The sequence below is a fragment of the Lampetra planeri genome, chromosome 77 (genome assembly GCF_965212315.1).
Source record: "Lampetra planeri chromosome 77, kcLamPlan1.2.h2, whole genome shotgun sequence".
NCBI lineage: Eukaryota > Metazoa > Chordata > Hyperoartia > Petromyzontiformes > Petromyzontidae > Lampetra > Lampetra planeri.
Window position 1 is genome coordinate 20,001 of NC_136182.1, and position 27,929 is coordinate 47,929.

At 57.5% G+C, this 27,929-nt stretch overlaps 2 protein-coding genes across 2 annotated transcripts in view; both read right to left on the minus strand.

The window, feature by feature from the left end:
• The window catches only part of LOC144738068 (uncharacterized), a 23,455-nt gene extending 7,028 nt beyond the window's left edge, over nt 1-16,427 (minus strand). The window contains exons 1-12 of the mRNA XM_078620977.1: nt 16,345-16,427; nt 13,140-13,329; nt 12,344-12,427; nt 11,241-11,364; nt 8,305-8,674; nt 7,627-7,728; nt 7,037-7,117; nt 4,759-4,841; nt 4,040-4,077; nt 3,215-3,308; nt 1,842-1,946; nt 225-342 (exon numbers count right to left, since the gene is read on the minus strand). Of these exons, the coding sequence (XP_078477103.1) occupies nt 225-342; nt 1,842-1,946; nt 3,215-3,308; nt 4,040-4,077; nt 4,759-4,841; nt 7,037-7,117; nt 7,627-7,728; nt 8,305-8,534 (851 nt within the window). The 5' untranslated portion in view covers nt 8,535-8,674; nt 11,241-11,364; nt 12,344-12,427; nt 13,140-13,329; nt 16,345-16,427. The remainder of the gene's footprint in view (nt 1-224; nt 343-1,841; nt 1,947-3,214; nt 3,309-4,039; nt 4,078-4,758; nt 4,842-7,036; nt 7,118-7,626; nt 7,729-8,304; nt 8,675-11,240; nt 11,365-12,343; nt 12,428-13,139; nt 13,330-16,344) is intronic.
• LOC144738069 (inhibitor of Bruton tyrosine kinase-like) lies at nt 11,237-27,238 on the minus strand. The gene is made up of 11 exons (XM_078620979.1): nt 26,863-27,238; nt 26,409-26,503; nt 25,162-25,261; nt 23,001-23,119; nt 21,889-21,999; nt 19,739-19,984; nt 19,332-19,449; nt 16,942-17,194; nt 16,416-16,552; nt 13,140-13,274; nt 11,237-11,310 (listed from the first exon to the last, which is right to left on the minus strand). The coding sequence occupies exons 1-11, from the start codon at nt 27,236-27,238 to the stop codon at nt 11,237-11,239; spliced, it is 1,764 nt and encodes a 587-aa protein (XP_078477105.1).
• Between the last annotated feature and the right edge of the window lie 691 nt (nt 27,239-27,929).

Consider the following 27,929-nt stretch of genomic DNA (forward strand, 5'->3'; position numbering starts at 1 on the left):
CGAGTTTGTCCGCGTCTCACCGTGTCTCACCGAGTGTCTCACCGTGTCTCACCGTGTGTCTCCGTGTCTCACCGTGTCTCCGTGTCTCACCGTGTCTCACCGTGTGTCTCCGTGTGTCTCCGTGTGTCTCCGTGTGTCTCCGTGTCTCACCGTGTCTCCGAGTCTGTCCGTGTCTCACCGTGTCTCCGTGTCTCACCGTGTCTCCGAGTCTGTCCGTGTCTCACCGTGTCTCCAGGAGGACGGGCAGGTTGTGGCAGATGAAGTGGAGGCAGGAGACGCGGAGACACGGAGACAGAACCACGGCGGTCAGCTCCAGCAGCTCACACACGTTGAGCAGCGTCACTGAGACACACGCAGTGAGACACACACAGTGAGACACACACAGTGAGACACACACAGTGAGACACACACAGTGAGACACACACAGTGAGACACACACACAGTGAGACACACACACAGTGAGACACACACACAGTGAGACACACACACAGTGAGACACACACAGTGAGACACACACAGTGAGACACACACAGTGAGACACACACACAGTGAGACACACACACAGTGAGACACACACACAGTGAGACACACACACAGTGAGACACACACAGTGAGACACACACAGTGAGACACACACAGTGAGACACACACACAGTGAGACACACACACAGTGAGACACACACACAGTGAGACACACACACAGTGAGACACACACAGTGAGACACACACAGTGAGACACACACACAGTGAGACACACACAGTGAGACACACACAGTGAGACACACACAGTGAGACACACACACAGTGAGACACACACAGTGAGACACACACAGTGAGACACACACAGTGAGACACACACAGTGAGACACACACAGTGAGACACACAGTGAGACACACAGAGACACACGCAGTGAGACACACACAGTGAGACACACACAGTGACACACACATTGAGACACACACAGTGAGACACACAGTGACACACACAGAGACACACACACAGTGAGACACACAGAGACACATGCAGTGAGACACACACAGTGACACACACAGTGAGACACACAGTGAGACACACACACAGTGACACACACAGAGACACACACACAGTGACACACACAGAGACACACACACAGTGACACACACACAGTGAGACACACACACAGTGACACACACAGTGAGACACGCAGTGACACACACAGAGACACACACACAGTGACACACACAGTGAGACACGCAGTGACACACACAGAGACACACACACAGTGAGACACACGCAGTGAGACACAGTGAGACACACAGTGAGACACACACAGTGAGACACACACACAGTGAGACACACACAGTGAGACACACACAGTGAGACACAGTGACACACACAGTGAGACACACAGTGACACACACAGAGACACACACAGAGACACACACAGTGAGACACACACAGTGAGACACACAGTGACACACACAGAGACACACACAGAGACACACACAGTGAGACACACACAGTGAGACACACACAGAGACACACACAGAGACACACACAGAGACACACACAGTGAGACACACACAGTGAGACACGGAGACAGAACCACGGCGGTCAGTTCCAGCAGCTCAGACATTGAACAGCGTCACTGAGACACACACAGTGAGACACACACAGTGGGACACACAGACACACAGACACACGTAGACACACATGGCGAGACACACGGAGAGACACGGAGAGACACAGAGACACGGGTGTCTCCGTGCGTGAAGACACATTCCTCTGACCCGGTGGTTAAATGAAGGACTCACGCTCACTAGAGACGGTGAATCTCGAGGGGGTTGAGTGAATGACTCACGTGTCTGAGAGAGTGAATTTTCGCACTTGCGCTTGAGGCGAGCGATGAGGAGCTGGTCGGCTACGAGGAGAAGACGACTCACAAACTCGACACTCTCACCTCCTCCTGCAGCACAGCGACATCGTCAACATCAACAACATCAACATCAACATCAACAACATCAACAACAACGTCATCATCGTCATCATCGTCATCATCGTCATCATCGTCATCATCGTCAACATCATCATCGTCAACATCGTCAACATCAACAACATCAACATCGTCAACATCGTCAACATCGTCAACATCAACAACATCGTCATCATCGTCATCAACATCATCGTGTGTGTCTCTCACTACACGTGGGAGCTGTGTGTGTGTGTCACCACGTGGGAGCTGTGTGTGTGTGTCTCACTACACGTGGGAGCTGTGTGTGTGTGTCACCACGTGGGAGCTGTGTGTGTGTGTGTCACTACACGTGGGAGCTGTGTGTGTGTGTCACTACACGTGGGAGCTGTGTGTGTGTGTCACCACGTGGGAGCTGTGTGTGTGTGTCACCACGTGGGAGCTGTGTGTGTGTGTCACCACGTGGGAGCTGTGTGTGTGTGTGTCACTACACGTGGGAGCTGTGTGTGTGTGTCACCACGTGGGAGCTGTGTGTGTCTCACTACACGTGGGAGCTGTGTGTGTGTGTCACCACGTGGGAGCTGTGTGTGTGTGTCACCACGTGGGAGCTGTGTGTGTGTGTCACCACGTGGGAGCTGTGTGTGTGTGTCTCACTACACGTGGGAGCTGTGTGTGTGTCTCACTACACGTGGGAGCTGTGTGTGTGTGTCACCACGTGGGAGCTGTGTGTGTGTGTCACCACGTGGGAGCTGTGTGTGTGTGTCACTACACGTGGGAGCTGTGTGTGTGTGTGTCTCACCACGGTAGGAGCTGTGTGTGTGTGTGTCTCACCACGTGGGAGCTGTGTTTGTGTGTGTGTGTATGTGTGTGTCTGTGTGTGTGTCTGTGTGTGTGTCTGTGTGTGTGTCTGTGTCTGTGTGTGTCCACTGTGTGTGTCTCACCACATGGGAGCTGTGTTTGTGTGTGTGTCTGTGTGTGTGTCTGTGTGTGTGTCTGTGTGTGTGTCTGTGTCTGTGTGTGTCCACTGTGTGTGTGTCTCACCACGTGGGAGCTGTGTGTGTGTGTGTGTGTATATGTGTGTGTCTGTGTGTGTGTCTGTGTGTGTGTCTGTGTGTGTGTGTCTGTGTGTGTGTGTCTCCACTGTGTGTGTGTGTATATGTGTGTGTCTGTGTGTGTGTCTGTGTGTGTGTGTCTGTGTGTGTGTCTGTGTGTGTGTGTCTGTGTGTGTGTGTCTGTGTGTGTGTGTGTGTCTGTGTGTGTCTCACCGTCCATGCGAGGGGCTGAGTCGGTGTAGAGGAAGGAGAGGATTTCGTCCAGCAGGTCGGAGGTCACGGGGAGGGGCAGCAGGGCAGAGGTTGCCTGGAACATCGTAGTCAACATCGTCAACATCGTCATTGTCGTCAACATCCTCATCGTCAACATCGTCAACATCTTCATCATCAACATCTTCATCATCAACATCATCAACATCGTCAACATCGTCATCAACATCGTCATCAACATCGTCAACATCGTCATCAACATCGTCATCGTCAACATCGTCAACATCGTCATCAACATCGTCATCGTCAACAACATCGTCATCGTCAACAACATCGTCGCCGTCACCACCAACATCGTCAACATAAATTTCGATGTAAAGCTTTCGTGACTGCAGCAGGGATTCATCTTCTTGGTTCTTTCGGTAAAGTCACCACGTAGAAGGGAAATAATAAAATAATAAAAATAAAACATAATAAAATACAATTCTCACGACGTTTCCTAGTTTTATGGTGAATATGCAGCAGTGTGGTGTTTCATTCAGACTCTGTCTCCGAGACAGACCTGTTCTTCACCTGAGGACGGCTGCTTGCGTTGTGGCCGAAACGTCGTGAGAATTCTATTTTATTATGTTTTATTTTTATTATTTTATTATTTCCCTTCTACGTGACGACTTTACCGAAAGAACCAAGAAGATCGTCAACATCGTCCCCCCGTGTCTCCCCGTGTCTCTCCATCCCCGTGTCCCCCCGTGTCTCTCCATCTCCGAGTCTCCCCATGTCTCAATGACTCCACGTCTCTGTCCGCGCGTCTGTCCGCGAGTGTCTCACCTCCATCCAGTTGTTTCCAAGCATGTGGTCAAAATACTCTGGGGAGAGACACGGGGGGGGGAGGGAGACACGGGGGGGGGGAGGGAGACACGGGGGGGGGAGAGACACGGGGGGGGGGAGGGAGACACGGGGAGAGAGACACGGGGGGGGGGAAAGAGACACGGGGGTGGGGGGAGACACATGGGGGGGTGGGGGGGGAGAGACATGGGGGGGTGGGGGGGGAGAGATACGGGGGGGGGGGAGACACGGGGGGGGGAGGGAGACACGGGGGGGGGGGGGAGAGATGGGGGGGAGGGAGACACGGGGAGAGAGACACGGGGGGGGGGGGGAGAGATGGGGGGGGAGGGAGACACGGGGGGGGGAGGAGAGACACGGGGGGGGGGAGAAACACGGGGGGGGGGGGGGGAGAGACACGGGGGGGAGACACGGGACCGGGGAGAGAGACACGGGGGGGGGGGGGTGAGACACGGGGTAATGCAACTGTTACCGAGGGTGAGACACGGGAAGCTGAGGCTAGTGCAGCGAAACGTCGGACATGGTGCTGCACACAGCTGTTTGTGACCACACTAGTATTGATGATGTTGACGATGATGATGATGACGATGATGTTGATGATGATGTTGATGATGACGATGATGTTGATGATGACACTTGTGCTAGTGGTGGCTAGGGGGAGCGGACAACGCGACACCACGGCGGGCGGGCCGAGCCTGGCGCACCTAGCCTGGCACGGAGCAGACACCGGTGACACGGGAACTCCACTCCGTCCGCGGAGACGAGCGTGACGTCACTGAGGTGGAGGCTGAGACACGCGGGGGGGGGGGGGGGGGGGGGGGGGAGACGCGGGGAGGGGGGGGGAGACGCAGGGAGAGAGAGACAGGGGGGAGACACGGGGGGAGACATGGGTGGAGAGACACGGGGGGGGGTGGGGGGGAGAGACGCGGGGGGGGAGAGAGGGGGAGACACGGGGGGAGAGACACAGGGAGACACGGGGAGAGACACGGGAGGAGACACGGGGGGAGACATGGGGGGGGGAGACGCGGGGAGGAGAGGGAGACACGGGAGGAGACACGGGGGGAGACACGGGGGGGAGACATGGGGGGAGAGAGACACGGGGGGGAGACACGCGGGGGGAGAGGGGGGAGACACAGGGGGAGACACGGGGAGAGAGGGGGAGAGACACAGGGGGAGAGAAGGGGAGAGACACGGGGGGAGAGACACGGGGGGAGAGAGGGGGGCAGACACGGGGGGAGACACGGGGGAGACACGGGGGAGACATGGGGGGAGACACGGGGGGAGAGAGGAGGGGAGACACGGGGGGAGACACGGGGAGAGACGGGGAGAGACACGGGGGGAGACACGGGGAGAGAGGGGGAGAGACACGGGGGGAGACACGGGGGAGACATGGGGGAGACACGGGGGGAGACACGGGGGACAGACACAGGGAGAGACACGGGGGGGAGAGACACGGGGGACAGACACAGGGAGAGAGAGGGGGAGAGACACGGGGGGAGAGAGGGGGAGAGAGACACGGGGGGAGACACGGGGGACAGACACGGGGGGAGAGGGGGAGACACGGGGAGGAGAGAGCGGGAGACATGGGGGGAGACACGGGGGACAGACACAGGGAGAGAGGGGGTGACATGGGGGAAAGACACGGGGGAGAGACACGGGGGGAGAGACACGGGGGAGACAAGGGGAGAGACACGGGGAGGAGAGAGGGGGAGACACGGGGGGGGAGAGACACGGGGGGAGACACGGGGGGAGAGACGCGGGGAGGAGAGACACGGGGGAGAGACACACAGAGGTAGAGAGAGAGACGCAGTTAGTCACACAAAGAGCATTGCTACTGATGACGATGATAACGATGGCCGTGATGGTGGTTTGATACAGAGCAGATGATGACGATGGTCAATGTTTCTCCACTGAGCTGATGATGATGGTGCTGCAGCTGATGATGATGACGATGCTGATGATGATGATTCTCCACAGTGCTGTTGCTGATGATGATGATGATGATGACGCTGCTGTTGCTGATGATGATGATGACGCTGCTGCTGATGATGATGATGATGATGACGCTGCTGCTGATGATGATGACGCTGCTGATGATGATGACGCTGCTGATGATGATGATGACGCTGCTGATGATGATGATGATGATGACGCTGCTGATGATGATGACGCTCCTGATGATGATGACGCTGCTGCTGCTGCTGATGATGATGCTGCTGATGATGATGATGACGCTGCTGATGATGATGATGACGCTGCTGATGATGATGATGACGCTACTGATGATGATGGCGCTGCTGCTGATGCTGATGACACTACTGATGATGATGACGCTGCTGCTGATGATGATGACGCTGCTGATGATGATGACGCTGCTGATGATGATGATGACGCTGCTGATGATGATGATGACGCTACTGATGATGATGGCGCTGCTGCTGATGCTGATGACACTACTGATGATGATGACGCTGCTGCTGATGATGATGACGCTGCTGCTGATGATGATGACACTACTGATGATGATGACGCTGCTGCTGATGATGATGACGCTGCTGCTGATGATGATGACGCTGCTGCTGATGACGCTGCTGCTGATGATGATGACGCTGCTGCTGATGATGATGACGCTGCTGCTGCTGATGACGCTGCTGCTGATGATGATGACGCTGCTGCTGATGATGATGACGCTGCTGCTGCTGATGATGACGCTGCTGCTGCTGCTGATGACGCTGCTGCTGCTGATGATGACGCTGCTGATGATGATGACGCTACTGCTGCTGATGATGACGGCGCTGCTGCTGATTATGATGATGCTGCTGATGATGATGACGCTGCTGATGATGATGATGCTGCTGATGATGATGATGCTGCTGCTGATGATGATGCTGCTGATGATGATGATAATGACGCTACTGCTGTGATGATGGCGCTGCTGCTGCTGATGATGGCGCTGCTGCTGCTGATGATGCTGGTTGTCACCTCTGGAGACGGTTGAAGATGAGCGGCGTTGCGGCTGCCATCACGAATCCCTCCCCCTCCACATAGCGGCCAGCCTGGAGCCTGCGGTGGTGACACGGGGTGACAACTCACCCACTCACCAACTCACCCACTCACTCACCCACTCACTCACCCACCCACTCACTCACCCACTCACTCACCCACTCACTCACTCACCCACTCACTCACTCACTCACTCACCCACTCACCCACCCACCCACCCACCCACTTACCCACCCGCACACCGCTCACTCACTCACTCACTCACCCACTCACCCACTCACTCACTCACTCACCCACCCACCCACCCACCCACCCACTCACCAACTCACCCACCCGCTCACCCACCCACTCACCCACTTACCCACCCACCCACTCACCCACTTACCCACCCACCCACCCGCACACCCGCTCACTCACCCGCACACCCGCTCACTCACCCACTCACCAACTCACTTACCCACCCGCTCACCCACCCGCACACCCGTTCACCCACCCGCTCACCCACCCGCACACCCGCCCAGTCGCCCACCCACCCACCCACTCACCCACTCACCCACCCACCCACTCACCGCTCCACCACTTGCTGGGCTCCGAGTGTGTGAGCTCCCTGCATGAGAGTGGCTGTGAGGATGTCCACGCGTCTCTTGCCAGACCCATCGCGGCTGCCGTCCCTAGACACGCACAGACACCACAACCACGGGGACGCAGCAGAGATAAAGGTCCCCCGTGTAGCCTCTAACAGGCTGTAGGGGCAAGTGCTGTTAGTAGTAGCAGCAGCAGCGCCTATGAAGGCTACCAGCACTGTGGCTACACACACAGAGAGGGTGGGTGGCCAGCACCACGCCCGGCCGCCTTTGTCTCTCCCCCAGTGCCACACACAAACTCACCCACTCACTCACTCACCCACTCACCCACCCACTCACCCACCCACCCACTCACCCACCCACTCACCCACCCACTCACCCACCCACTCACCCACCCACTCACCCACTCACCCACCCACTCACCCACCCACCCACCCACTCACCCACTCACCCACCCACCCACTCACCCACCCACTCACCCACTCACCCACCCACTCACTCACCCACCCACCCACTCACCCACCCACTCACCCACCCACTCACCCACCCACCCACTCACCCACGCACCCACCCACCCACCCACTCACCCACCCACCCACCCACCCGCTCACCCACCCAACCACCCACTCACTCACCCACCCACTCACCCACTCACCCACCAACCTTAATTCTCTTGCAGTTCCGCTGTAGACCATCTCAACGAGGATCGCCAGCGAGTGTGCAGACACCTCCACACCCTGCTGCCACTGCTGCTCCTGCTGCTGCTGCCCAGGGCAGGGCCCTGACTGCCAGCGGCCCCTGGTGGCCGGGCACGCGGCCTCCATGACGAGACGGTGAGCGGCCACGGGGGTGAGCGGTGGGGTGAGCATCGGGGTGAGCATCGGGGTGAGCATCGGGGTGAGCGGTGGGGTGAGTGGGCGGACGCGGTGAGGGCAGCAGGAGGGCGTCTCCCGTGCTGGGCACGTCGCCCAGGAGACGGAGCAGCGACTCCGTCATGGAGGGGCCGGGCAGCAACGAGGGCGATGCCGGGAGGCTGGGAGAGAGTTGGGTGGGTGAGTGGGTGGGTGGGTGGGTGAGTGGGTGAGTGGGTGGGTGAGTGGGTGGGTGGGTGGGTGGGTGGGTGAGTGGGTGGGTGAGTGGGTGGGTGAGTGGGTGAGTGGGTGGGTGAGTGGGTGGGTGAGTGGGTGAGTGAGTGAGTGGGTGGGTGGGTGGGTGAGTGGGTGAGTGGGTGGGTGAGTGGGTGGGTGGGTGGGTGAGTGGGTGGGTGAGTGGGTGAGTGGGTGAGTGGGTGGGTGAGTGGGTGAGTGAGTGGGTGAGTGGGTGGGTGAGTGGGTGTGTGGGTGAGTGGGTGGGTGGGTGAGTGGGTGGGTGAGTGGGTGGGTGAGTGGGTGGGTGAGTGGGTGGGTGAGTGGGTGAGTGGGTGAGCGAGTGGGTGAGTGGGTGGGTGAGTGGGTGAGCGAGTGGGTGAGTGGGTGGGTGAGTGGGTGAGCGAGTGGGTGAGTGGGTGATCGAGCGAGCCACTCACGCGGTGAGTGGGTGAGTGGACGAGTGGGTGAGCGAGTGGGTGAGCGAGCGTGCCACTCACCCGGCGAGCGGGTGAGTGAGTGGGTGAGCGAGTGGGTGAGCGAGCGAGCCACTCACCCGGTGAGTGGATGAGTGGGTGGGCGAGTGGGTGGGTGGGCGAGTGGGTGGGTGAGCGAGCCACTCACCCGGCGAGCGGGTGAGTGGGTGAGTGGGTGAGCGAGTGGGTGAGTGGGTGAGCGAGTGAGTGTGTGGGTGAATGGGTGAGTGGGTGAATGGGTGAGTGGGTGAATGGGTGAGTGGGTGAGCGAGTGGGTGAGCGAGCGTGCCACTCACCCGGCGAGCGGGTGAGTGAGTGGGTGAGCGAGTGGGTGAGCGAGTGGGTGAGCGAGCGAGCCACTCACCCGGTGAGTGGGTGAGTGGGTGAGTGGGTGAGTGGGTGGGCGAGTGGGTGGGTGAGCGAGCTACTCACCCGGCGAGCGGGTGAGTAAGTGGGTGAGTGGGCGAGTGGGTGAGCGAGTGAGTGGGTGAGCGAGCGAGTGGGTGGGTGAGCGAACCACTCACCCGGCGAGCGGGTGAGTGGGTGAGTGGGTGAGCGAGTGGGTGAGTGGGTGGGTGAGTGGGTGAGCGAGTGAGTGTGTGGGTGAATGGGTGAGTGGGTGAATGGGTGAGTGGGTGAATGGGTGAGTGGGTGAGCGAGTGGGTGAGCGAGCGAGCCACTCACCCGGCGAGCGGGTGAGTGGGTGAGTGGGTGGGTGGGTGAGTGGGTGGGTGGGTGGGTGGGTGAGTGGGTGGGTGGGTGAGTGGGTGAGCGAGTGAGTGTGTGGGGTGAATGGGTGAGTGAGTGAATGGGTGAGTGGGTGAATGGGTGAGTGAGTGGGCGAGTGGGTGGGTGAGCGTGCCACTCACCTGGCGAGCGGGGTGAGTGGGTGAGCGAGTGGGTGAGCGAGCGTGCCACTCACCCGGCGAGGGGGTGAGTGGGTGAGCGAGTAGGTGAGCGAGCGTGCTACTCACCCGGCGAGGGGGTGAGTGGGTGAGTGGGTGGGTGAGTGCGAGGGTGGGTGAGTGGGAGGGTGGGTGAGTGGATGAGCGAGTGGGTGAGCGAGCGAGCCACTCACCCGGCGAGGGGGTGAGTGGGTGAGCGAGTGGGTGAGCGAGCGTGCCACTCACCTGGCGAGCGGGTGAGTGGGTGAGTGGGTGGGTGAGTGGGAGGGTGGGTGAGTGGATGAGCGAGTGGATGAGCGAGCAAGCCACTCACCCGGCGAGGGGATGAGTGGGTGAGCGAGCGTGCCACTCACCCGGCGAGGGGGTGAGTGGGTGAGTGGGTGGGTGAGCGAGTGGGTGAGCGAGCGTGCTACTCACCCAGCGAGGGGGTGAGTGGGTGAGTGGGTGGGTGAGTGAGTGGGTGAGCGAGCGAGCCACTCACCCGGCGAGGGGGTGAGTGGGTGAGTGGGTGGGTGAGCGAGTGGGTGAGCGAGCGTGCTACTCACCCAGCGAGGGGGTGAGTGGGTGAGTGGGTGGGTGAGCGAGTGGGTGAGCGAGCGAGCCACTCACCCGGCGAGGGGGGTGAGTGGGTGAGTGGGTGGGTGAGCGAGTGGGTGAGCGAGCGTGCTACTCACCCAGCGAGGGGGTGAGTGGGTGAGTGGGTGGGTGAGCGAGTGGGTGAGCGAGCGTGCTACTCACCCAGCGAGGGGGTGAGTGGGTGAGTGGGTGGGTGAGCGAGTGGGTGAGCGAGCGTGCTACTCACCCAGCGAGGGGGTGAGTGGGTGAGTGGGTGGGTGAGCGAGTGGGTGAGCGAGCGTGCTACTCACCCAGCGAGGGGGGTGAGTGGGTGAGTGGGTGGGTGAGCGAGTGGGTGAGCGAGCGTGCTACTCACCCAGCGAGGGGGTGAGTGGGTGAGTGGGTGGGGTGAGCGAGTGGGTGAGCGAGCGTGCCACTCACCCAGCGAGGGGGTGAGTGGGTGAGTGGGTGAGTGGGTGGGTGAGCGAGTGGGTGAGCGAGCGAGCCATTCACCCAGCGAGGGGGTGAGCGGGGTGGGTGAGTGGGTGAGTGAGTGGGTGAGCGAGCGAGCCACTCACCCGGCGAGGGGGTTAGTCTGCACGCAGCTGAAGTTGTCTCCACGGCGCGTGTCGGTGGCCACACAGAGAGCTCGGTGCAGGAGTGGGACCCGGAGCACGCTCACCCTCACCACCTCCACCTCACCTACACGCTCACCACCACGCTCACCCTCACCACCTCCACCTCACCTACACGCTCACCACCACCACGGCTCACCCTCACCACCTCCACCTCACCTACACGCTCACCACCACCCACGCTCACCCTCACCACCTCCACCTCACCTACACGCTCACCACCACCACGCTCACCCTCACCCTCACCACCTCCACCTCATCTACACGCTCACCACCACGCTCACCCTCACCCTCACCACCTCCACCTCACCTACACGCTCACCGTCACCACCACCACGCTCACCCTCACCACCCTCAACCAACACACTCACCACCACCACCACGCTCACCCCACACCACCTCCACCTCACCTACACGCTCACCACCACCACGCTCACCCTCACCACCTCCACCTCACCTACACGCTCACCACCACCCCTCACCACCACGCTCACCATCACCTCCACCTTACCTACAGAGTGAGTAGGTGAGCGAGTGGGTGCATGTGTGAATGTGTGGGTAAGTGAGTGGGTGAGTGGGTGAGTGGGTGGGTGAGTGAGTGGGTGAGTGAATGGGTGAGTGAGTGGGTGGGTGAGTCAGTGAGTGGGTGAATGTGTGGGTGAGTGAGTGGGTGAGTGGGTGAGTGTGGGGTGAGTGAAGTGGGTGAGGGTGGGTGAGTCAGTGAGTGGGTGAATGTGTGGGTGAGTGAGTGGGTGAGTGGGCGAGTGTGTGGGTGAGTGGGTGAGTGAGTGGGTGAGTGCGTGGGTGAGTGGGTGAGTGAATGGGGTGAGTGAGTAGGTGGGTGAGTCAGTGAGTGGGTGGATGTGTGGGTGATTGAGTGGGTGAGTGGGTGAATGTGTGTGGGTGAGTGAGTGGGTGAGTGGGTGAGTGAGTGGGTGAGTGTTCTGATAAGCACCTGTGCTCTTGAACATCTGTGTGGTGAGTGAGTGGGTGAGTGAGTGGGTGAGTGAGTGAGTGGGTGAGTGGGTGAGTGATCTGATGAGCACCTGTGCTCTTGAACATCTGTGTGGTGAGCGTGGAGGGGCGTGACGCCCGGCGTGCCAACGGGGAGGCGGCCGCTGCTGCTGGATCTGTGAACAGAGAGACAGCGGAGTGAGTGGGTGATCATGCGGGTGAGTGAGTGGGTGAGTTGGTGAGCATGCGGGTGAGTGGGTGAGTGGGTGAGCGTGCGGGTGAGCGAGTGGGTGAGCGTGTGGGTGAGTGAGTGGGTGAGTGGGTGAGCATGCGGGTGAGTGAGTGAGTGGGTGAGAGTGCGGGTGAGTGGGTGGGTGAGTGGGTGAGCATGCGGGTGAGTGAGTGGGTGAGTTGGTGAGTTGGTGAGCATGCGGGTGAGTGGGTGAGTGGGTGAGCGTGCGGGTGAGCGAGTGGGTGAGCGTGTGGGTGAGTGAGTGGGTGAGTGGGTGAGCATGCGGGTGAGTGAGTGAGTGGGTGAGAGTGCGGGTGAGTGGGTGGGTGAGTGGGTGAGCATGCGGGTGAGTGAGTGGGTGAGTGGGTGAGCATGCGGGTGAGTGAGTGGGTGAGTGGGTGAGCATGCGGGTGAGTGAGTGGGTGAGTGAGTGAGCGTGCGGGTGAGTGAGTGGGTTAGTGGGTGAGCGTGCGGGTGAGTGAGTGGGTGAGTGGGTGAGCATTCGGGTGAGTGAGTGGGTGAGTGAGTGGGTGAGCATGCGGGTGAGTGGGTGAGCGTGCAGATGAGTGAGTGAGTGGGTGAGTGTGTGGGCGAGCGAACGAGACAGCGGGCGGGCGGGTACTGGGGGCGAGTTCTCCCGCCGGTGGCCGTCCCACCTCTAGGTTGGCTCCGTGGCTCCCAGGCCCCCGTGAAGGCCTCCCCATCCTCGCTGCTCACGATGACCGAGTTGGCGCCCAGGGCCAGGTCGCCCACCGAGATCGACGCTGCAGTAGCAGCTCCAGCAGCTGCAGCTGCAGAGTCGTGCACCAGCAGGCGGCTCCACACGCTAGCACGCCACATGTACACCTACACACACACACACAGACACACACATATATATACAGACACACACACACAGACACACACATATATATACAGACACACACACACAGACACACACACACAGACACACACACACACACAGACACACACACACACAGACACACACACAGACACACACACACACAGGCACACACAGACACACACACACAGACACACACACACACAGACACACACACACACAGACACACACAGACACACACACACACAGACACACACACACACAGACACACACACACATACAACACACACGCCAGCAAGCCACATGTACACCTACACACACGTACACACACACTAGCACGCCACACGTACACCTACACACACGTACGCACACAAGTAGACACACACACGTACAGACACACACACACATACAACAACAACAACAACCGCCATTCGCCACTAAGTGGCGGTGACGTCACCACGACGCTTGTGCCAGGCCATGTGCACCTTGAGGCCACGTGAAGTGTCGAACGCCCGCTGGCAGGAGGTCACGGGGCAGACCCAGGTGCCACGGGTCGACTGACCGAGATGACCGAGATGACTGGCTGATGCACCACCTGTGCCCCCTACTGTGCCAACTTGCTGTGCTTTAGCCACCCGGCGCTCCGCTCGTTGTTGTGAGCGTCGCTCCTCCGCCCTCCGTTGTTGTTGGAGGGCGACTGCCTCCAACTGCCCAGTAGCGTCCTTCACGAGCCTCCTCCACTGAGGCCGATCTTGACACCGCTGGTACCAGTCATCGGCAAGTCCACTCAGCTCCACGTCCTCCTGTACCACATCACTCCATCTCTTCTCTAGCCCGTGCCGCGCCCGTTTAGCCCCCTCGATCCGGCCGAACAAAAGCTGTTTAGGCATGCGGTGGCTGGGCATGCGGGCTACATGACCCAGCCAACGCAGCCTTGCCTGCCGGAGGAGCTCACTGATGGGACTTTGCCCAGATCTTTCAAGGACTTGTGAGCTCCTCACACAATCCAGCCTGGTCAAACCCAGGATGGATCGTAGGCAGGCCAGCCTAAATGTTTCCAACCGGCGAAGATGCTCCACTAGGGGGGTCCACGTTTCGCAAGCGTAGAGAAGGGAGGGAATGACCGTGGCCGAGAAGACCTGAAGCTTCGTGCGGAGCGACAGACCAGGTAGCTTCCACACAGCGTTACGCAACCGATGAAAAGATATTGCCGCTCGACTGATTCGGAGTGAGACCTCTGCTGATAAACTGGAGCTGGTCATGAGCACACTGCCCAGGTATGGGAAACTCTCTACTCTCTCCACAACTGCCCCATCACCGATTGGGAGTTGTGGGGGCGGAGTGCCCGATGGTACAAAATACCCAGGCAGGTGCTTAGTTTTGGTGGGGCTGATGGTAAGGCCCCACCTCTTAGTGGCACACTCCAGCCTCAGCAGCAGCGTCTCCAACTCCTCTTCTGAATGAGCAGCTATTACCAAATCATCGGCATACATAACGTGGTTGACCAATAGGGAGCCATCCCTTGATCGCACCCGGGCGTCGATCAGCCTCCCATTATATCTGTACCAAATGGTAATTCCCCCGGTACAGCTATTGAAGGCTTCACGAACTACGCAGTCGAAATAGATGTTAAATAATGTGGGAGCCAGAGGACATCCCTGTCGCACCCCAAGGTGTACAGGGAAAGGCTCCGACTCCCGGCCACGTAGTTTTACCCGGGCCCGCTCACCATCATGAAGGTCCTTAATGATCGTGAGCAGAGGGTCAGGGACTCCGAAAGCACGAAGAACAACCCAGAGCCCAGTCCTACTGATGGTATCATAGGCCTTGACCAGGTCAATAAAGCAGAGATGTAGGTCTTTTTGGAATTCCCTACACCTCTGCTGTAGCAGACGGACAGAAAATATGGCATCTGTGCAGGACCGCCCTTTCCTGAAACCACATTGGGGCTCCGCAAGCCTCTCCTCAGCATGCCTAGCAAGGCGATGTTGAATAATCCTTGCCAGGACCTTACCCGGCACACTGAGGAGTGAGATGCCCCTGTAGTTGTTACAGTCTGTGCGGTCCCCCTTCTTAAAGAGGGGGACCACCAGGGCATCCTTCCAGTCCTGCGGAACCCGTCCAGTGGTCCAGACTGTTGTTATGATGTCATATAGGGCAGTCTGTGCACAAACGCCACCCTCCCTCAGCATTTCGCCTGGGAGATCATCTCTGCCCGGTGCCTTCCCTGGTCTCAGACTCCGGATCGCCCTCAGTACTTCCTCAACAGCCGGTACCTCAGCCAGCCACTCACAGGGGGTGACCTCTTCCAATATTTGAGGCACCGCAGCCTCAGCAGGGTTATCCCCACACACACATACAGACACACACACACACTCTCACAGGCAACGGCTTACCCACCCACCCACTCACACACCCACCCTCACCCACACACCCACCCTCACCCACACACCCACCCTCACCCACACACCCACCCTCACCCACACACCCACCCTCACCCACACACCCACCCTCACCCACACACACACCCACCCTCACCCACACACACACCCACCCTCACCCACATACCCACCCTCACCCACACACACACCCACCCACCCACCCCACTCACTCACCCACCCACCCTCACCCACACACACACCCACCCACCCCACTCACACACCCACCCACCCCACTCACACACCCACCAACCCCACTCACACACCCACCCACACACACACCCACCCACACACCCACTCACACACACACCCACCCCACTCACACACCCACCCCACTCACACACCCACCCCACTCACACACCCACCCCACTCACACACCCACCCACCCACCCTCACCCACACACACACACACCCCACTCAACACTCACTCACCCACCCTCACCCACACCCACCCTCACCCACACACACACCCACCCCACTCACACACCCACCAACCCCACCCACACACCCACCAACCCCACCCACCCACACACACCCACCCACCCACACACACACCCACCCACCCCCACCCACTCTACTCACCGCTCCATTGTTGAAGAGAACGATGACGGTCGTGTCTAGTTCACCCCCACCACCGCCACCACCGCCACCACCGCCACCACCGCCACCACCGCCACCACCGCCACCACCGCCACCACCCCCACCACCGCCACCACCCCCCCGGCCCTCAGCACCACCGCCCACCGCCCGTTTGTTGTCAAACACGAGGCTCTTCTTCACCTCCATCATCCTGCCACACGGGAGGAGGGAGGGAGGGGAGGGAGGGGAGGGAGGAGGGGGAGAGAGGAGAGGGAGGAGAGGGAGGGAGGAGAGGGAGGAGAGGGAGAGAAGGGAGGGAGGGGAGGGAGGAGAGGGAGAGAGGAGAGGGGGAGGGAGGAGAGGGAGGGGAGGGAGGAGAGGGAGGTGAGGGAGGGAGGATCATAATGGGTCTGCTCTGGGCGAGGGGCACTAGCAATGGTGAAGATTGTGGTGATGGTGGTGGTTGTGGTTATGATGGCTATCATCAGCATCACCACTTACAACCAAACCACCGCCACCGCCACCACCGCCACCACCATCGCCACCGTCAGCGCCACCAACACCACCGCCACCGTCAGCGCCACGGCCCCCACCGCTCACCGTGACGCCAGCCTCCTGCTGGTGCCGTGCGCCACCAGGAACAGCTCCCCTCTGGCCGTCAGCGCCAGGCTGGCGGAGGAGCAGGCCGCCACCAGCGGGGCGGCCGACAAGCCTCGACCCCCCCTGGGCGACGACGATGATGACGACGATGACGATGATGATGACGACCTCTGTCCCTCTGGGGTTACCCAGGGCAGAGAGGTCACCAGCTTGGGCAGAGGCTGTACCAGGCAGCCCGGCTGTGGAGGGTAACCTGGCACAGGCACAAGCAGGGGGACAGGTTAGACTTGTCCATTAGGCAAGGCCTAGACTTGTTCATTAGGAAAGGCCTAGACTTGTCAATTAGGCAAGGCCTAGGCTTGTCAACTAGGCAAGGCCTAGGCTTGTCCATTAGGCAAGGCCTAGGCCTGTCCATTAGGCAAAGCCTAGGCTTGTCCATTAGGCAAGGCCTAGACTTGTCAATGAGGCAAGGCCTAGGCTTGTCAACTAGGCAAGGCCTAGGCTTGTCCATTAGGCAAGGCCTAGGCCTGTCCATTAGGCAAGGCCTAGACTTGTCAATGAGGCAAGGCCTAGGCTTGTCAACTAGGCAAGGCCTAGGCTTGTCCATTAGGCAAGGCCTAGACTTGTCAATGAGGCAAGGCCTAGGCTTGTCAACTAGGCAAGGCCTAGGCTTGTCCATTAGGCAAGGCCTAGACTTGTCAATGAGGCAAGGCCTAGGCTTGTCAATTAGGCAAGGCCTAGGCTTGTCCATTAGGCAAGGCCTAGACTTGTCAATGAGGCAAGGCCTAGGCTTGTAAATTAGGCAAGGCCTAGGCTTGTCCATTAGGCAAGGCCTAGACTTGTCAATGAAGCAAGGCCTAGGCTTGTCAACTAGGCAAGGCCTAGGCTTGTCCATTAGGCAAGGCCTAGGCCTGTCCATTAGGCAAGGCCTAGGCTTGTCCATTAGGCAAGGCCTAGACTTGTCAATTAGGCAAGGCCTAGGCTTGTCAACTAGGCAAGGCCTAGGCTTGTTCATTAGGCAAGGCCTAGACTTGTCAATTAGGCAAGGCCTAGACTTGTCAATTAGGCAAGGCCTAGGCTTGTCAACTAGGCAAGGCCTAGGCTTGTTCATTAGGCAAGGCCTAGACTTGTCAATTAGGCAAGGCCTAGGCTTGTCAATTAGGCAAGGCCTAGGCTTGTCAATTAGGCAAGGCCTAGACTTGTCAATTAGGCAAGGCCTAGGCTTGTCTATTAGGCAAGGCCTAGACTCGTCAATTAGGCAAAGCCTAGGCTTGTCCATTAGGCAAGGCCTAGACTCGTCAATTAGGCAAAGCCTAGGCTTGTCCATTAGGCAAGGCCTAGGCTTGTCCATTAGGCAAGGCCTAGGCTTGTCCATTAGGCAAGGCCTAGGCTTGTCCATTAGGCAAGGCCTAGACTCGTCAATTAGGCAAAGCCTAGACTTGTCCATTAGGCAAGGCCTAGACTTGTCCATTAGGCAAGGCCTAGGCTTGTCCATTAGGCAAGGCCTAGACTTGTTCATTAGGCAAGGCCTAGGCTTGTTCATTAGGCAAGACCTAGGCTTGTCCATTAGGCAAGACCTAGGCTTGTCAATTAGGCAAGGCCTAGGCTTGTTCATTAGGCAAGGCCTAGGCTTGTCAACTAGGCAAGGCCTAGGCTTGTCCATTAGGCAAGGCCTAGGCTTGTCAATTATGCAAGGCCTACATTATGCACACCATGGCGTTGATGTAGTGACGGTACGCGCTGACAAGGGGGGATCGTGTGAGAGCGCGTCGGGTGTGGCTACATCGCGTGGTATAGTGGTGACGCGCGCTGACAGTGATGGATCGTGTGGCAGCGCGTGGTGAGTGGTCAACTAGGGTGGGTGCTCACATCGAGGTCCGCATAGGCTCCGTCTCCCCGGGAGCGGAGGACTATAAAAGGCGATGCGCGCGGGCGCTCGGGGAGTTGGTGACCAGTGAAGATCGAAGACGGAGTCGGAAGAGACAGGGCCCTGAGACCCCTAGTCCCGCTGTCCTTGTAAGGGCCGGGACCCTGTGTGGCTCAGAGGCGAGACCGTGGGACCCGCGGCCTGACGTCCTTGTGAGGGCGAGGCTGTGGGACCCAGTGGTCGGGACCCATACCCCAGCCGGGGTGGGTTCCCTGGAAGCTACGGGGCGGGAGAGCCCATGTGTGTGTGTAGCCGGGGGAACCGCGTAGCGTAGGCTGCAGTTGGCCACACGTGTTAGTGAGTTGGTGTTAATAAAAGTGTGCTACCCGTCAAGTCGTCTCCCGCCGTATTTCCTACATTACATTTACATCATGCACACCACACACACCATGTACAACATGCATGTAAACCACACACACCACGTACACTGTGCATGGTGCACACTGTGCATGGGCCGGCTCACCAAGCTGCCCGCTGTTGAGCCCGCAGCTGTAGAGGCCGCTGTGTGTGTACAGGAGGCTGTGGGTGGGGCCTGCCGCTACTCCGAGCACCCGCTGCGGAGGCCGGCACGGCAGGTGAACCTGGCACAGACACAGATCCCCCGCGTAGCCTCAACAGAGTGTAGGGGCAAGTGCTGTTAGAAGTAGCTACCTACACAGACAAAGATCCCCCGCGTAGCCTCTAACAGACTGTAGGGGCAAGTGCTGTTAGTAGTAGCTACCTACACAGACAAAGATCCCCCGTGTAGCCTCTAACAGGCTGTAGGGGCAAGTGCTCAGTGAAAGGCTACACGGGGGAGTCTTTGTGTATGTAGCTACTCGCTACTACTAACAGCACTTGCCCCTACAGCCTGTTAGAGGCTCCTCTCACCTGCTGCGGTGAGCTGCACACACCACCCCACCCTCCTCCGCTACTACCGGCGGTGGTGGTGCCGGTGGTGGTGCCGGTGGTGCCGGTGGTGGCGGTGGTGGTGGTGGTGGCTCCTCGCACGCCGAGTTGCCCGAACTCGTTGAGACCGAAGGCAAACGCCAGGCCAGAGGCGGCGAGGCAGAGCGTGTGGTCACGCGCCGCAGACACGGAGACGCACGCCGGCAGAGACACCACCTGCCTGGGCACCTACACACACAGAGACACGGAGACACACACAGAGACACACAGAGACACACACAGACACACACAGAGACACACACAGAGACACACACAGAGATACACAGAGACACAGTGAGACAGAGACACAGACACACACACAGAGACATAGAGAGACACACAGAGACACACACAGAGACACACAGAGACACAGAGAGAGACGCACACAGAGACACACACAGAGACACACAGAGACACACTGAGACACGGTCGTAGACACAGAGACACAGACACACAGACATACAGACACACAGAGAGACAAAGATCCCCCGTATAGCCTTAACAGACTGTAGGGGCAAGTGCTGTTAGCGAGCACCTATGAAGGCCGGAACGGTACACGAGGGGGTGGGTGGCCAGCACCACGCCCGGCCGCCTTTGTCTCCCCAGTGGCGATGTTTACACACCGCACCAGGTACTCATTTAAGGCTGAGTCGACCTAGGGGAGGCCCAGGACCGGTTCAGATAATCGTCACTGGTGTTGGCCGTGAGCGGGAATCGAACCCGGGTCGCCAGGTTCATAGCGCAGCGCGCTAACCGCTACACTACCGCTCCCCACAACACACACAGAGAGACACACACACAGAGACACACACAGAGACATGCAGAGACACACAGAGACACACAGAGACACGGAGACGCACAGAGACACACACAGACACACAGAGAGACACAGAGAGACACAGAGACATGCTAGTAGACACAGAGACACGGAGACCCCCGGTGTCTCTCTGCCATAGGTGGGACAAAGTCATTGTTATGCAAGTCCAAGTCGAGTCGCAAGTCATCAAATTCATGACTCGAGTCTGACTCGAGTCCAAGTCACATGACTCGAGTCCACACCTCTGCAGTCTCTGCGGCGTCTCCCTGTGGTGTCTCTCTGCGGTGTCTCTCTGCGGTGTCTCACTGTGTGTGTCTCACTGTGTGTGTGTCACTGTGTGTGTGTCTCACTGTGTGTGTGTCTCACTGTGTGTGTGTCTCACTGTGTGTCTCTGTGTGTCTCACTGTGTGTCTCTGTGTGTGTCACTGTGTGTGTGTGTCACTGTGTGTGTGTCTCACTGTGTGTCTCTGTGTGTGTCTCTCTGTGTGTCTCACTGTGTGTCTTTGTGTGTGTGTCTCACTGTGTGTCTCTCTGCGTGTGTCTCTGTGTCTCTGTGTGTGTCTCACTGTGTGTCTTTCTGTGTGTCTCACTGCGTGTCTCACTGTGTGTCTCACTGTGTGTCTCACTGTGTGTCTCACTGTGTGTGTGTCTCTGTGTGTCTCACTGTGTGTCTCTGTGTGTCTCACTGTGTGTCTCACTGTGTGTCTCACTGCGTGTCTCACTGTGTGTGTCTCTCTGTGTGTCTCACTGTGTGTCTCTCTGTGTGTCTCACTGTGTGTCTCACTGTGTGTCTCACTGTGTGTGTCTCTGTGTGTGTCACTCACTGTGTCTCACTGTGTGTCTCACTGTGTGTCTCACTGTGTGTCTCTCTGTGTGTCTCACTGTGTGTCTCTCTGTGTGTCTCACTGTGTGTGTCTCTCTGTGTGTGTGTCTCTCTGTGTGTGTCTCACTGTGTGTCTCACTGTGTGTCTCACTGTGTGTGTCTCACTGTGTGTCTCACTGTGTGTGTCTCACTGTGTGTCTCACTGTGTGTGTCTCACTGTGTGTGTCTCACTGTGTGTGTCTCTCTGTGTGTCTCACTGTGTGTCTCTCTGTGTGTGTGTCTCTGCGTGTATCTCTGTGTGTGTGTCTCTCTGTGTGTCTCACTGTGTGTGTCTCACTGTGTGTCTCTCTGTGTCTCTGTGTGTCTCTCTGTGTGTGTCTCACTGTGTCTCACTGTGTGTCTCTGTGTGTGTGTCTCACTGTGTGTCTCACTGTGTCTCACTGTGTGTCTCACCACACACGCCTCCTCGTCCCCGTGTCCGAGTCTCCCTCCGCGTCCGTGTCCGCAGGTGAACACGCGGCCGCAGCGCGTCAGCAGCACCGAGTGGAAGTCGCAGAGCTCCACCTGGAACACTCGCAGAGACAGTGAGACACAGTGAGACACAGTGAGACACACAGAGACACACAGAGACACACAGTGAGACACACAGAGCTCCACCTGAGACACTCGTAGAGACAGTGAGACACACAGAGACACAGTGAGACACACAGTGAGACACACAGTGACACACACAGTGAGACACAGTGAGACACACACAGTGAGACACACACAGAGACACACGCAGAGACACACACACAGTGAGACACACAGTGAGACACACAGAGACACACAGTGAGACACACGCAGTGATACACACAGAGACACACACACAGAGACACACACACATAGACACACACACAGAGACACACGCACAGAGACACATGCAGTGAGACACACACAGAGACACACACAGAGACACATGCAGTGAGACACACACAGAGACACACACAGAGACACACACAGAGATACACACACAGAGACACACACAGAGATACACACACAGAGACACACACAGAGACACACACAGAGAGAGACACACCGAGGAGACAGACGCTGGGGAGACAGACACTGGGAGACACAGTGAGACACACACAGTGATACACACAGAGAGAGAGACACACACAGTGATACATTGGGAGACAGACACTGGGAGACACACACAGTGATACACACAGAGAGACAGACGCTGGGAGACACACACTGGGAGACAGACACTGGGAGACAGACAGAGACAGACACTGGAGACACACACTGGGAGACAGACGCTGGGAGACACACACTGGGAGACAGACACTGGGAGACAGACAGAGACAGACACTGGGAGACAGACGCTGGAGACACACACAGTGAGACACACACAGAGAGACACACACAGTGACACACACACAGAGAGAGACACACCGAGGAGACAGACAGAGACAGACACTGGGAGACACACACTGGGAGACAGACACTGGGAGACAGACACTGGGAGACAGACACTGGGAGACACACCGAGGAGACAGACGCTGTAGACAGACACCGACCTGCACGACGGAGATCCCCGCTGGCAGGGACACGGGGACAGGGGACAGGACACGCGTCAGCTGCCCGTGTCCAAGTGTGAAGTTCGTGTTCTCGCCCCACGTGAGCGCCTCCAGCGGAGCTGAGACACCACGACACGCACACAGACACACACACAGACACACACACAGACACACACAGAGACACACACAGAGACACACAGACACACACAGAGACACACACAGAGACACAGACGATGACACGCACACAGACACAGACACACAGAGACACACGCACAGAGACACACGCACAGAGACACAGACACCGCGACACGGACACAGACACAGATGATGACACGTGAGTGAGTGTAAGTGAGTGTATGAGTGAGTGTACGAGTAAGTGAGTGTGTGAGTGAGCGAGTGAGTTTGCTCACCAGTGTGTGAGTGAGTGTGAGTGAGTGTGTGAGTGAGTGTGTGAGCGAGCGAGTGAGTGAGTTTGCTCACCAGTGTGTGAGTGAGTGAGTATACGAGTGAGTGAGTGAGTGAGTGTGTGTGTGAGTGAGTGAGTGAGTGTGTGAGTGAGTGAGTGTGTGAGTGAGTGTGTGAGTGAGTGTATGAGTGAGTGAGTGTGTAAGTGAGTGAGTGAGTGTACGAGTGAGTGAGTGAGTGAGTGAGTGTATGAGTGAGTGAGTGTGTGAGTGAGTGAGTGAGTGAGTGAGTGAGTGAGTGTGTGAGTGAGTGAGTGAGTGAGTGTGTGAGTGAGTGTGTGAGTGAGTGTGTGAGTGAGTGAGTGAGTGTGTGAGTGAGTGTATGAGTGAGTGTGTGAGTGAGTGTGTGAGTGAGTGAGTGTGTGAGTGAGTGTGTGAGTGAGTGAGTGAGTGTGTGAGTGAGTGTGTGAGTGAGTGAGTGAGTGTGTGAGTGAGTGAGTGAGTGTGTGAGTGAGTGAGTGTGTGAGTGAGTGAGTGTGTGAGTGAGTGAGTGTGTGAGTGTATGAGTGAGTGAGTGTGTGAGTGAGTGTGTGAGTGAGTGAGTGTGTGTGTGAGTGAGTGTGTGAGTGAGTGTATGAGTGAGTGTGTGAGTGAGTGTGTGAGTGAGTGTACGAGTGAGTGAGTGAGTGTATGAGTGAGTGAGTGTGTGAGTGAGTGTATGAGTGAGTGAGTGTGTGAGTGAGTGAGTGTGTGAGTGAGTGAGTGTGTGAGTGAGTGAGTGTATGTATGTGTGAGTGAGTGTGTGTGTGAGTGAGTAAGTGAGTGAGTGTGTGAGTATATGAGTGAGTGTATGAGTGAGTGAGTGTGTGAGTGAGTGAGTGTACGAGTGAGTGAGTGTGTGAGTGAGTGAGTGTACGAGTGAGTGAGTGTATGAGTGAGTGAGTGTGTGAGTGAGTGAGTGTATGAGTGAGTGAGTGTGTGAGTGAGTGAGTGTACGAGTGAGTGAGTGTATGAGTGAGTGAGTGTGTGAGTGAGTGTACGAGTGAGTGAGTGTATGAGTGAGTGAGTGTGTGAGTGAGTGTATGAGTGAGTGAGTGTGTGAGTGAGTGAGTGTGTGAGTGAGTGTACGAGTGAGTGAGTGTGTGAGTGAGTGTACGAGTGAGTGAGTGAGTGTGTGAGTGAGTGAGTGAGTGTGTGTGTGTGTGAGTGAGTGTGTGAGTGAGTGTATGAGTGAGTGTGTGAGTGAGTGAGTGAATGTACGAGTGAGTGAGTGTATGAGTGAGTGAGTGTGTGAGTGAGTGTACGAGTGAGTGAGTGTATGAGTGAGTGAGTGTGTGAGTGAGTATATGAGTGAGTGAGTGTGTGAGTGAGTGAGTGTGTGAGTGAGTGTATGAGTGAGTGAGTGTACGAGTGAGTGAGTGTATGAGTGAGTGAGTGTGTGAGTGAGTGAGTGTACGAGTGAGTGAGTGTATGAGTGAGTGAGTGTGTGAGTGAGTGTGTGAGTGAGTGTACGAGTGAGTGAGTGTATGAGTGAGTGAGTGAGTGTGTGAGTGAGTGTATGAGTGAGTGAGTGTGTGAGTGAGTGTGTGTGTGAGTGAGTAAGTGAGTGTGTGTGTGAGTGAGTAAGTGAGTGTGTGAATGAGTGAGTGTGTGAGTGAGTGTGTGAGTGAGTGAGTGTGTGAGTGAGTGTGTGAGTGTGTAAGTGAGTGTGTGAGTGAGTATGTGAGTCTGTGAGTGAGTGAGTGTGTCGTACTCACCGGTGAGTGCGCTGTGCCGAGGCTGCTCCACGCGATCCTTGAGCAGCAGCCCCAGGGGGGTGAGGCCCTCGTGGTCACGTGACTGCAGGCTGGCGCCCAGCTGGGACGACACAAAGACAAATTTCCTCCGCGTAGGCTCTTAACGGACAGTCCGGGTGGAGGGGCAAGTGCTGTTTAGCAGTGGCTGGTCGCGCCGAGAACAGACACACACACACACACACAGACACACACACAGATACACACACAAACACACACACAGACACACACAGAGACACACACACAGACACACACACAGAGACACACACACACAGAGACACACAGAGACACACACAGACACATACAGACAAACACACACAGAGACACACACAGACACATACAGATACACACACACAGGTAACACACACACAGGGACACACAGACAGAGACACAGAGACAGACACACAGAGAGAGACAAAGAGACACACAGACACATACACAGACACACACACACAGAGACACAGACAGACACACAGAGACACACACACACAGAGACACAGACAGACACAGACAGACACACACACAGAGACACACACAGAGACACACAGAGAGAGACACAGAGACACACACACACAGACACACACACACACAGAGACACAGACACACACACACAGAGACACAGACAGACACACAGAGACACACACACACAGAGACACAGACAGACACAGACAGACACACAGACAAACACACAAAGATGCCCCGTGTAGCCTGTAACAGACTGATGATGCTGCTGCTGCTCATACTGATGATGCTGATGATGCTGATGATGCTGATGATGCTGATGATGCTGATGATGCTGATGATGCTGATGATGCTGATGATGCTGCTGCTCATACTGATGCTGTTGCTCATGCTGATGCTGCTCATGCTGATGATGCTGATGATGCTGATGATGATGATGATGCTGATGATGCTGATGATGCTGTTGCTCATGCTAATGATGCTGATGCTGATGATGCTGTTGATGCTGCAGCTGCTGCTGCTGATGATACTGCTGCTGCTGTTGATGCTGCTGATGACGCTGCTGACGATGCTGACGATGCTGCTGCTGCTGATGATGCTGATGATGCTTCTGATGCTGCTGCTCATGCTGCTCATGCTGCTCATGCTGATGATACTGCTGCAGCTGCTGATGCTGTTGATGCTGCTGCTCATACTGCTCATGCTGATGATGCTGATGATGCTGATGATGCTGCTGCCACGATGGTCACCTGCAGCAGGGTCTGTGCGACGTCGATGTTGCCGTAGTAGACACTGCGGTGCAGCGCAGTCCAACCAGACTCCACGTCCTTCATCTCCAGTGCAGCTGAGACACAAAGAAAGACAAAGATCCCCCGTATAGCCTTAACAGACTGTAGGGGCAAGTGCTGTTAGCGAGCACCTATGAAGGCCGAAACGGCACACGAGGGGGTGGGTGGCCAGCACCACGCCCGACCGCCTTTGTCTCCCCAGTGGCGATGTTTACACACCGCACCAGGTACTCATTTGAGGCTGAGTCGACCTAGGGGAGGCCCAGGACCGGTTCAGATAATCGTCACTGGTGTTGGCCGTGAGCGGGAATCGAACCCGGGTCGCCAGGTTCATAGCGCAGCGTGGCGCTAACCACTACACCCACCGCTCCCCACAGACACACACACACCGCCACCGTGACCCACACCGCTTTACCTCTCCCGTTCTTGCTGCGTCTCACCAGCCAGGACACCAGCGCCGATGCACCACCACCACCTCCACCACCACCACCACCGCCACCACCTCCACCACCTTCACCACCACCACCACCTCCCGCCCCCCCCCGCCACCGCGTGGCTGCGCCGTGCAGCGCCGTGCGTCCCCGGGAGTCGGCGCAGCTCGCCGCGTTGGCGCACAGGCGCCGGCACAGGGCGGCCACCGCCGCCGGCCGCAACCCGGCGGTGACGCCGACGCCGCCGCTGGCCACCCGGTAGAGAGCCCCGCCGTGCCGGTGGGAGCGGCACGCCGGCGTGCAGTCCGGCGGTGATGGCGGTGGTGCCGGAGGGGACGTCGAGGAGGAGGAGGAAGACATCGGTGCCGGCGGTGCCGGTGATCGTGGTGATGGTGGCTGCGATGGCCGTGGCGTCGATGTTTGTCGTGGTGGTGGTGACGGTGGTGGTGGTGGTGTTCGTAGCGGTGGAGGGGGCTGTAGCATTGACGACGTTGATGATGGTGTTGATGGTGGTTGCGATGGTGGTGATGGTGACGACGTTGATGATGGTGTTCGTGGTGGTTGCGATGGTGGTGATGGTGGTGATGGTGGTGATGTTGACGATGTTGATGATGGTGTTCGTGGTGGTTGCGATGGTGGTGATGATGGTGGTGATGGTGTTCCTGGTGATGATGGCGGTGATGTTGATGATGCTCGCAGTGGCGATTCTACGGAGGATGACATCTGCTTTGTGTTTTCACTGCCAAGTTGGAACTGTTCAGCTCCCGCTCTGCCAAAGCATCTACACCACCCACAGCAGACAATTTACACAACACCCATCAATGTACGTGTACGTATGTGTAGATATTGTGCAAAGCCGTAGCCATCGAGTCAACATTGGGAGGAACCAAATGTTCCAGGGTGTCTGGAGGTCTCAACCCAGAAAAATATCGAAAATTAGAAAACTAATTTCCTGCCTAAACTATAACAAAAAATTCACCAACCCATGGAATGGATTTAATTTCGATGTGAAGCTTTCGTGACTTCAGGGATTCATCATCTTGGTTCTTTC